The 12017-nt window shown below is 36.2% G+C and overlaps 1 protein-coding gene and 1 pseudogene across 1 annotated transcript; both read left to right on the top strand.

The window, feature by feature from the left end:
- The first annotated feature begins 314 nt into the window (after positions 1–314).
- On the top strand, positions 315–5979 carry LOC113303172 (bifunctional D-cysteine desulfhydrase/1-aminocyclopropane-1-carboxylate deaminase, mitochondrial-like). Its single transcript, XM_026552191.1, has 10 exons — positions 315–782; positions 897–962; positions 1516–1710; positions 1807–1917; positions 2290–2381; positions 3087–3179; positions 3560–3617; positions 3690–3803; positions 4796–4893; positions 5511–5979. The coding sequence occupies exons 1-10, from the start codon at positions 573–575 to the stop codon at positions 5713–5715; spliced, it is 1242 nt and encodes a 413-aa protein (XP_026407976.1). The 5' UTR covers positions 315–572; the 3' UTR covers positions 5716–5979.
- A 542-nt stretch (positions 5980–6521) lies between these two features.
- On the top strand, positions 6522–11751 carry LOC113304539 (annotated as a pseudogene).
- Positions 11752–12017: the final 266 nt, after the last annotated feature.

The following is a 12017-nucleotide window of genomic DNA, read 5'->3' as shown; positions in this document are numbered from 1 at the left end:
TGCGGTGGTGGTTCGAGGTGGTGGTCGGTGGTGGTGAGCGGCGGTGGTGATGGGAGGAGGTGGTTATATATATATAGGTGTTGGTGATGGAAGGAGGTGGTTATATATTGGTTAAGGGTAGGTTAGTCATTTCCACATTTTAAGACACCCCTTATAATTACAGGGTAGATATTTTATCACATAGTAGTCCCCACCATTTTTGAGTAGTGCCCAAAAAAATCGTTCCTCACAAACTTTACTCGTAATTTATTTAAGTTCATCCATTAGATTATCATAATTAAGTTTAGTCATGTAGGGATAAGAATATTCAAACCCCTAATGATTTGGGAGAATCTCCTTTTTCTGTTTTGACTCTGCAATTAATCCAAAGATTCTAATATTCTCTAATTAATCGGCCCCTGATGATATCGACCGTTTTCTTTGACGAGATTTTATAATTAAACTCGCCTGAGTTTTGTTTTTGGTCTTTTAAAAGAGATACAATGTATTTCAATAGTTTTCAGATTCTGAAAAAAGTTTTTAGATTCTGAGAAAGTTTAGGAAGAGTAGAAAGCCACCTAGTACTATATATAATGCTATTAGGTTGTGCTTCCTCTGCAATATTCTGCCCTAAAAATTCGGTTAAACTTCAAGCTCAAACTTCTCCAAACACAGTTCGTTGTATAATGGAGGGTGATGAATCCAAACAAAATTTCGGTTTTCTTAGCAAGAAACCTTATGATCCTCCTTCCTGGGCTCTTCATCTCAACCCACTCCCTTCTCATGTCTACTCTCTTGCTCATGTAATCTCTTCCTCTCTGTGATTTTAATTTGCTTTTATGTTTTTTAATTCACTCCTGACAATGTTGATTGAACTCAATGGGATTTTAACAGTTTGTTCTTATTATTATTATCAGACCCCTACTCCTATCCACAGATGGAATCTTCCCAATCTGCCGAAAGATGTTGAAGTATGGATAAAGGTAATCGGATTCTGCTTTATTTTCAATAAAATGCAACGAATTTGATCAATCCCAACTTCAACTTATTTAAAAAAATAAATAAATAAAAAATCAATTTTATAAATTTGATCATACTTGTTGGAGATTCTTCTAAGTTTTTCTTAATACACTGATAATCAATTACTATATATTCAAGTTTCTATTTAACCATTCGAACTGCATAATTTTGCATTGCAATTTCTTTCCAATTAGAAAATGATTTGAAGAATTGGTGACGTCCTAAGTTTCAGCACAACAATAACAACCTTTTAGAAGTTTAGAACTCTCCTCGGCCTCCCACCGTGACAACTTATAACAATTGAGCATTATTTAAGAGATTTTTTGAGAGCAATCTAAACACAACTTTTATACAGGTCACACTACGGTTAAAATATTGATTTTTTTTTTCTATGTAATTTTAAAGGTACCATTCAAATCAATGCTCGGGAAGTAAATTTGCATAGGTTTACGGTTTCGTCAATTTATGGATCTTTTCAATTTAACTGATCTAATAGAAATATCTCAAATTATTCAGAGAGACGATCTTTCGGGAATGCAGTTGAGTGGTAACAAAGTCAGGAAGCTGGAATTCTTAATGGCAGATGCCGTAGCACAGGGTGCAGACTGCATTATAACCATTGGAGGCATACAAAGTAATCACTGTCGTGCGACTGCTGTGGCTGCTAGGTATTTGAATCTTGATTGCCATCTTATACTCCGTACCTCTCAGGTTAGCTACTTTTCATTTCTCAGTCTGTAATTTGCGTTGATTGTCAATTGTTTTTTGGCAAGTTGTTTTGTTTAATTTGCCTTGAAATTCTTATAGGCTATAGTGGACAAGGATCCTGGATTGGTTGGAAACCTTCTTGTTGAACGTTTAGTTGGAGCCAATGTTGAACTTGTCTCAAAGGAAGAATATTCCAGAATTGGAAGTGTGGTTTGTTTTCTCAACTAATTGCTCACTTTGAATTAGTAGATATATGAAAACTAATTTGGTATCCCGTATTGCCAAAATCATGCGAATGCAGCATTTGTTACAGGATACTGAAATAATTATTACAAGATAGTGAGTGGACAATATTACTGTATGAAGTATGGTTGTTGTATTGCCACTTATTTGTTCAGATATTTAGTAGGTTAAAAAAACGTATTTGTTGTCCCATATAACTTACCAAATGTGTGTCTAGTGCTGTCAAAATTAACTAATGTACCCGACAATTCAAACCGCACTGCCGCATTGTAGACTAACTTGCTAGGCTGTTGTTCGTTTACTTTCTAATGAGATTGTGCCGTCCTTTTTATGCCATAGGCTCTTACTGAATTGCTCAAGGAGAGATTGATAAATGAAGGGAGGAGGCCTTATGTAATTCCAGTTGGTGGATCCAACTCCCTGGGAACCTGGTGAGAAATGGTTGCAGATATCTTATTCCCACTTTTTCTTAACATTGTTCTAATGCGCATGATATTACATTACATTTCTGGCTTCTCTTCCAGAAGCAGCATCTCTCTCGTTTTCATACAATTTCGTTTTCTTTTACTGGTTAATCTAATATTTAAACTGTGGGGGTCATTAATTCTGGAATCAAAAGAAGTATATTCATGTTTGTTATCTCTTGGGAACAAAAGGTTAGGCAAGTTTTGCAAACTGCACAACTGGCAGTTTAGTCGTTTTTTCCTTTATATTTGGCTCATCAATGTTTTTCCAGTAAGATATCTTGGAGTCAGTATGCTTCTATTGTGAGAACCAAAAAAAGAATCGAGGATACTCTTGTGTTGTATGTATCATAAAGGTTTCTCTTTATAGTCTGGAAGATATATATTATGAGGCATATAAGTTTTATATGCGCTTATTACTTATCTCGTGTAATTTATTGTTATGGGTTCGGTTTACCTTGCTCGAACTACATTCGTACTGTAAGAGCATCTATTTATTTATTTTTTAATAATTGAACGACAATGCCATTCAATTTCTTTCAAGTCTATGACATATCTAATCCTTGGGTTCCTTTTGCGTACCAAAACGAAAAAAAAAGAAGAAGAAAGAAGCTCTCATGTCCCAGTGTTAAATGAATATATATCCGATACTTCTGTTTTGTCGTGTCTCAGGGCCTATATCGAAGCAGTTAGGGAGATCGAAGATCAACTTCATATTGGTCAGGGGAAAATGAAATTCGACGACATTGTTGTTGCTTGTGGCAGGTCTTTCTCTTTTCTCTTGTTTTAAACTTCCAAGCTCTTCAATTCATACGAGCACTCTTCGTTTAGATTTCTTTTGGCATCTGCATGCATAATTTTTTGGCTTTCACTGAGAAAGGGGTGAATAAAATTAATATGATGAAAAGTAGGAATATGCACTTCTTAATTTGATGTTGCTGGAAACCTTAATTTAGGGGCATATGCACAGTATACGGATTCATATTTGATGTTGCTGGAAACCTTAACTTTTTAGTCTGAACTTCTTTTTCGAAGAGATAAAATTATAATCATCTGCTTTCAAAACCAAACATTCAGGTTCATTGGAAATGCGGGACCATTTAACTAATTAGCTTTACAATTTTTGTTTCTCTTATTTATGCTAGTGGGGGTACTACCACTGGTCTGTCATTGGGATCTATGTTGAGTACTTTGAAGGCAAAAGTAAGTGATTATAATTGGTCTATGCTGCTTAATTCAGTTTTGAACTCTATTAATGGTCTCTTCTTCCTGCAGATTCATTCTTTTGCTGTTTGTGACACCCCAAGTTACTTCTACGACAATGTTCAAAGCCATCTTGATGGACTGGATGCTGGAGTTAACTCACGCGATATAGTCAACATTCAAGATGTGAGCATTTTTATTTCTTCCAAGTTTGCTCATCAGATTTATTTTTCATTGTATGTTCGGTTTTCAAGATTACTGTTAGTGGATAGTCTACTCTGGTCATACTTGAATAGTTTGTCAGTTTGTTTCTGTTGATACCGTACTTGAATAAGATATATGGATTACTAGTCTAGTCAATCACTTCCTATGCTTACCTTTGCTTCAGACCAGTTTAACAGATAAAAAGTAACTCCTTTTTCTGTTACACATCTAAACAAAATTAAAGGAGCAAGTAAACTCTATTTTAGGTGGGTTAGGTAGTCAAGTTCCTTTTGTGCAACTATCTAGACTTACATGGGTGTTTCCCGACCTTTTTCCTTCCAATGCAGTGCTTATGCATAGCATATTTACTTCTATAAGCTGACCTAACTAGTGGTTCGACTTAGTTTCCCTATAATTTCCTGAATGTCAGCGGTGTTATTTATTTTTGGATTCTACGTTTGTGGTGTGTAGAAGAGTGTGAAGAGTGATGACTGCTTTCTATTATTGCAATATAATTTCGTATCAGCAATATAGCATGCATATGCTAACTTATGCCCAAACAAACCCTAGATCTTGAGTTTCATCCGTATTCTGAAGATACTCGTTAGGATGGAGCTGATTGGAGACCGGATTTGCACACTGATCTTCCAATATGTCAATTCCTCTTCTGTTTTCTTACAGTATATATGCCATCTGGTAGAATTTGAAATTATTAATAATTTTCATGCCTACATGTAGTTTTTTTTGTGAAACCTTGATTGTTCATAACTATCAATTACCAACTCGAATAGTTCAATATATAGTTCTGATAGCATGTATCAGGCATTCAGTAATTTTTTTTTGTCATCAGTCACGTTTCTACAAGAGTATGTTCCCTTGACTTTAGATGAAATTGAATATTAGAATATTATGAATATGTTATCTATAGCGGGGTTCTCAACAGAGCATATCTAATGTAAGTTATATCTTCACAGGCCAAAGGCTTGGGTTATGCCATAAGCACCTCCGAGGAGCTTACTCTTATCAAAGAAATTGCTGCCGCAACAGGGGTTATCCTTGATCCGGTTTACAGGTGAGATATGCTTCTATTCTCTTGAAACGTTTTCCATTCTTTCCTCTGAGCTTCCGTCTGTCTTTGTGCTACTGGTATGGTCCTTCCAATCACCAGTGGCTAGTATGGTAAAGTTCCTCAGGCTTATTTGTAAGTTAGACATGCTTGTGGGGTCCACAGGGACTCCTGTGATCTCCTGATCGTGAAATAACTAAGGATTAAGCAGTTACTACACTAGAAATCCTACCAAATAGTAAAGGTGGTAATTATTTGATGCCGCGGATACTCTAACTTGCGCTTCCATTATCAGAAGTATCACATATTCTGTATTCCTAAATTCAATGGATTTTGGTTGACATGATTTTTGTGATATTTAAAGTTCAGTTCACCAACTATGTATGAGCCCTAAAATCTTCTAACCTAGTGAATCATCCCCACTTGAATCGTACTAGCATCTGGACATTTTCTTAGCAAGTTAAGAATCCATTCTCACTTCCTTTTGCACGATAAATCGCTACTCACGAGGTGTGAGCTAACTGCATGTGGTTAATGTCCCAATGATAGAGTTGTTTATTTTAAATAAGAGATCATAAAATACAAGTAATATCAGTGTAACCTAATCTCCTCTCTTTCTGTAGCGGGAAGGCTGTTATTCTTATGTTAAAGAACATTGCTGAGAATCCAGGAAAGTGGGAAGGGAGAAAGATTCTGTTTATACACACAGGCGGGCTCCTTGGTTTGTATGATAAAGCAGAACAAATGGTGCAGACTATGGGGAATTGGCGTCAAATGGCTATTGGTGAAAGTGTTCCTCGCACAGATGGTATTGGGAAAATGTTCTAATAAGAGAAACACAGAAAGCAACAAGCAACTTAGGACAGACTTTCCTTGAATAAAACCCCTCATTGATGAGTGATAGTGATAGTTGGCCTAAATATGATTTATTCTTATCGAACAAGTGCGAATAAGGTTTTGAACGTTTTAGGTAGTGAGTTGCCCATTGTTGAATGTTTGTAATACTTTTCTTTGGGGGCAGTACATTCGATTCTGCCGTAAAGAGTTCACCTTCTTCATTTACTGATATTTTTTGACACATTCATTTACTGATATTTTACCTTTAATGAGCTTGGCTGGAGGACCTTCCCATTGGGGTTCTTGACAGACATATCTGAGATTGAGGTCCTTCACTGCTTCAGGACGGTTGTGAAAATTCTACCAGTAGTAAAAACTTTAATAAACGTGGCATAGTACTTTAGCCTATGCCACGTTTGCACGTGCACTGAATGCGAACTAGAGAAAAACAAAGAAGTCAGACGATCTCTGACTAGAAATGCTACGTGTCATCTTTTTAAGGTCTAACCCTCCACACCCCACCACAATTTTAGCTGAGTTGTACGAACTCATCTTCTTATTTCTGCTGCGTATCGAGTCAGTTGTCGGTTAACGAGCGACTTAACTCCTCTCCTGCGTCGTGTCAATCCATACCCGCTACGTGCCCCAACATTACTGCTTCACCTTCTCCGTTCTTCCTCATATAAGTGCTTTTAAAATGAAGCAACCCCAACACACTACTACACTCACTTTCTTTCTCCCTCTATAGTCTAAACTTTGAAAGGTTACAGAGTTCAGAAAACGGTTTAAATTTAACAATGGTGATCTCCACAACGACGATTTCACATGCGGAAGAATCAGTAAACAGTACATTTGCATCAAGGTATGTTAGAACTTCTCTGCCAAAATTCAAAATGGCGGAGAAGTCAATACCTAAAGATGCAGCATATCAGATCATTAGTGATGAATTGATGTTAGATGGAAACCCACGGCTAAATCTTGCTTCATTTGTTACTACTTGGATGGAACCTGAGTGTGATAAACTCATGATGGCTTCTGTTAATAAGAATTATGTTGATATGGATGAGTATCCTGTTACTACTGAACTTCAGGGAATCCACTTATTCTAATGATCATATAGTACTGGTGATTTGTAATGAATCAATCTAATTTTCACATATGCTGTACAGTTTGTATAATGATAACGTGTGTTTTTGAATTTGGCAGAACCGGTGTGTTAATATGATTGCCCACCTCTTCAATGCACCAGTTGGGGAAGATGAAACAGCAGTTGGAGTCGGGACAGTAGGTTCCTCTGAGGCCATAATGCTAGCTGGACTAGCATTTAAGAGAAGTGGCAGAACAAAAGAAAGGCTGAAGGCAAACCTTTCGACAAGCCTAACATTGTCACTGGTGCAAATGTTCAGATATTGATATAATAATCATCTATATCCATATTGATATAGCAGCTTTATAAGTCCTTGTTAAAACCTGGAAAGGCTGATTCACATTTTTTAGCTAAATCCTTCATCGGTTATTTCTTGATTTTAATTTTAGATGAAAGCCAAGCTAAGAAATTAAGAATGTCATTTAGCTACACAATTCATGCACCTAGAGGAGAATTGACATTGAGGATTTCAGGTTTTTCCAACAAAATAGCCTAAATATAAGCACTCTGATTCTATCATGGCTGAAAAATCCTTGTGCACCACTTTTTAGCCTTACTATTTAATATGTGCATTATAGCTCGCTTCTACCTCCAGTTTGGACATCATATTAATTAAACTATGTCACTACCCTCTAAATACTGGGATAGTTTGTTTTAGTAACCCGTTATAGGTGCGCCATGGTTTATTAGAGGGGCGGCGTTCTAATAGGACAAAAAGGGTTATTACATGATCATTCGAGGTGTCCCTTATAAGAAAATACTAGAAATGACAAAGTAACCCTTATAATTGATAACCTAGTTTAGTGATGATAATCAAGTTTAGTGTTAATGATTAATTTCACTTATATTAACTCAAAATCAAAACCAAAATCAGATTTTTAGAATTAAAAAAAAAAGTTTAGAGGAGAAGGTTAATCTCAATCAACTGAAGGAATTAACCAACAAAATGAAGAACCAGGACCTGAAAATGACCGGGTATAATTCTAAATTAGTTTCAACTAGCTTTTTGTTGCTCAAAGTTATCTAAAGTACGTAAAAAATTCACTTTTTTTACATTTTCAGAGCTAATTACGGTTGGAAGTGTGCTCATAACCAACCGTAAATCGAAGTTACGGTTCGTAAAAGATGAACTACCAACCGTAACTGGTTAAATTTGAAGAAAACCCAATCGTAAAACCAGTTACGGTTGGTAACCAAATGCTCGATACCAATCGTAAAACCAGTTACGGTTGGTAACAAAATGCTCGATACCGACCGTAACTGAGTTACGGTTCGTAACCAAATGTTCGATACCAACCGTAACTGAGTTACGGTTCGTAAACTAAAATGGTTACCAACCGTAACTGAAGAAAATTCTCAGATATAAGAACATACGGTTGGTAATTGAACCATTACCAACCGTAACAACATCAAAATATCCGGATACGGTTCGTAATTGAGTTAAAATCAACCGTAACTCACATAAACCCGGAAATTTCAATTTCAATTTTCATCTGAAACCCTAATTTTCGATAGAAACTAAACTTAAATCGAACAAAATAAACCAAATCGTAACTGGATTTTCAAAACATATCTCATATAAGTCATTACACTATACTTGATTAATTTTCGAATCGTCGATTAATCGAAGACGATGAAATTTTGAGTTTTAGTGAAGGTTACGTTTGATGGGAGGAGGAAAAGAGAAGAAGAAAGAAAACAAATTTTCAATTTAGCTTTGATTTAGGTTAAAAAATGAGGAGGGTAATCTAATTAATTTAGACCCCTATAGGACATCCCCTAACCAACTAGAGGGACATTACTATCACACTGTCGCCCCTCTAATAAACCATGACGCCTCCATAACAGGTTATTTGTTTTAAAGGGTGAACATTAGTTTAATTGTTGTGTATAAGCTTTGTCGTAGCTATTGGATTTTTTTTTTTTCTTCAATGAAGGCCTTAACCTTTCTGCTTCAAGAAAAAAAGGCCAATTATACAAGGGCTAATCACAGTTGCGGCCTCATCTTTATTTTTCAGGTGTGCTGGGAGAAATTTGCTAGGTATTTTGAGGTTCAACTAAAAGAGGTAAAGCTCAGGGTGGGATATTATGTGATGGACCCTGTAAAAGCGGTGGAAATGGTGGATGAAAATACAATATGTGTAGCTGCTATCCTAGGTTCTACCTTAACTGGGGAATTCGAGGATGTCAAAACCCTAAATGATCTCCTCGCTGCAAAAAATAAAGAGACGGGATATGACACACCAATCCACGTTGACGCTGCCAGTGGTGGGTTTATTGCCCCCTTCTTATACCTAGAGCTCGAGTGGGATTTTCGGCTTCCATTGGTTAAGAGTATAAATGTCAGTGGCCATAAATATGGTCTTGTTTATGCTGGTGTTGGCTGGGTTGCATGGAGGAGTAAACAAGCCTTGCCTGAAGAGTTGATATTCCATATTAACTATGTAGGAAATACCATATGGTCCTAGGAATAATATATTAGAGAGAGTCTAGTCCAGCTGACTCAGTCATGTGTCTGTTTGGTCTTATTTGGAAAAATATATTATATTTTGGTCCTACAAATTATGGTTTGGTCCTACGATGATGTCATGGATGATGTAATTTTCATTGTGTGGTGGCAGAAATACTCTTATATTATTGTTTGGTCCTAGAAAATAATGGTTTGGTCCTAGGGTGACCACATATATACCAAAATTACTAGAAAATATTTCATTGTCAGATTTACTTTCTCTCTCATCTTCTTTTCTTTTTCAGATCTACTTTTCTCTCTTTTTTTTTTTCTTTTTCTTGATGATTTGATCAGGTTTGATGTTGAAGACGATGACGAACCCGATCTACTTGATGAAGACGACGACGATCTCATGTTGTTGTTGCTGCTTGTGTTGAAGATGAAGATGAACTCTGTTTTTAGGGTTTTTTCTGTTGCTGTCTTGATAAAGAAGAAGATGAAGACGATGATGTTGTTTGTTTCTGTTGAAGACGACGTTGAAGATGATGAAATCGATGAAGATGATGTTGAAGACGACGATGAATATGATGTTGTTGAAATCGATGAAGAAGATGAAGATTTGGGTATTTTTCGTCGTTTTTTGTTGCTGCTGTTGTTGAAGATGAATGACGACGATGAATTTTGATGAAGTTCTTTGATGCTGCTGTTGTTGAAGATGAAGATGCTGCTGCTAATGTTTTCATATGGAGTTCATTCCAGAAATGAAGTCTGGTTCGTATATGTTTTTAAATGGACTTCATTTCTGGACTTCATTTCTGGAATGAACTCTGGTTTATATAGGTTTTTATATGGACTTCATTTCTGAAATGAAGTCTGTTTTTTTAGGTTTTTATATGGACTTCATTTCTGAAATGAACTCTGGTTTGTATAGGTTTTTATATGGACTTCATTTCTGGAATGAAGTCTGTTTTTTTTTTTAGGTTTTTATATGGACTTCATTTCTGGAATGAATTCTGGTTTGTATAGGTTTTTATATGGACTTTATTTCTGGAATGAACTGCTACAAGAAAATAAGTAAAAATTAACACGGAAGAGTAATTTTGTCAGTTTAATATTTTTAAATAATTATGAACCAAACAGTAAAGGCATTTTCCTAAAGGACCAAACAGACATGGGCCCACCTAAAAAAGGGCCAAATGATATTTTTCCCCTAAACTATCTCGGAGCAGATCAACCTACATTTACCCTGAATTTTTCTAAACGTAATTATTTTTTATTTTAGGTTTTTCTAGGATTTATTTTATGAACAAGGGAAAAATGCACATTAGCTTAGCTCAATGAATCTACGCAATTCCTCCTACCTATTTTTGAATGGTCAATATCTGTAATCACTTGAGCATTCATCTGTCACTTGGCTAAACTTTAGTTTATCAGGATCTGGTTCCCTAATCCATAAATTATGCCGTCATTGGTTGACTTTTTCTGATTAGTGTTCGTTTCAAAAGTATGACTGTTAATGGCATGGGTTGTGAATTGAGCAATTCAACTAAATTGTGAATACCATTGGTTCTGGTATATAGTTTGCCATCTGGAACAACAATTATTAGTCTCTAATTACGGTTAACTTGCAGGCTTCAGTCAAATAATCGCTCAGTACTACCAGTTCATTCGTCTTGGTTTCGAGGTAAATTTATACAAGCTTGTGCATTTCGAACTGTTTGAAAATGTTTTTTTTATTAGATTGCCTGTTTATGTATGCAAATGTATCCGTTGAGATACTTATTGGGAAACTGAACCTTACGGTATTTACCCAATGTTAAATTTCTAAAGTGTTAAAAGGTGTTGAATGCATGCAGCAGTGTATGTTGATGTAAATTTTAGTTTTGTCACCATCAGATTATTGAGGTCTGATTTTTCATTATTTTTGATTTAGGGGTACAAAAACATCATTGGAAACTGCATGGAGAATGCACAAATGTTGAGCAAAGGTTTAGAAAACATGGGTTGTTTCGAAATCCTGTCAAAGGACGTAGGAGTACCATTGGTGGCCTTCGCTCTAAAAGATAGCACTAAACACACGGTGTTTGAGATATCCGAGAGCTTAAGAAGGTTTGGATGGATTATTCCAGCATATACAATGCCACCGGATGCCCAAGAAGTTGCAGTTCTTCGAGTTGTTATCAGGGAGGATTTTAGTCGTAGTTTGGCTGAGCGTCTTCTAAGCGATTCTGAGAAAGTTATGAAGGAGATTGAAGAACTTCCAAGTAGGGTTTCCAATAAAGTGGTCCATGTTACATCTACAGTGGATGAAGTAAAGGGAGGACAAGGTGCAGTGCATAAGAAGAAGAGTGTCAAAGAGACTTAAGAGGGAGTCGCTAGGTATTGGAGAAGGCTGGTGGATGCTAAAAATAAGACCAGTGGAGTCTGTTGATGGGAAGAGGTATCTACACGTTAATCAAGCTCCGAGTTTGTGTGTGTGTGTTTATGCATGTGATTTCTCCTTGAATAACAGGATTTGTCTCTGGTTTGTGTGCGCAATATATAGAATATTAAATTTTACTTGTTCGTTTCGAAAAAAAAATCATCATGACTCCCCGATTTCAGTTGTGCCCTGAAAGTTAAAGAATTAGGATTCACTCTCCTGTCAGCACAGGTAGAAGTCGCTTTTGTAGGATGGAATGGACAAGGTGAGCACTA

This window comes from Papaver somniferum, chromosome 8, assembly GCF_003573695.1.
Source record: "Papaver somniferum cultivar HN1 chromosome 8, ASM357369v1, whole genome shotgun sequence".
Classification (NCBI taxonomy): Eukaryota; Viridiplantae; Streptophyta; class Magnoliopsida; order Ranunculales; family Papaveraceae; genus Papaver; species Papaver somniferum.
Note: the sequence above shows the minus strand (reverse complement) of the source record. Positions and strands in the feature narration are given on the sequence as shown.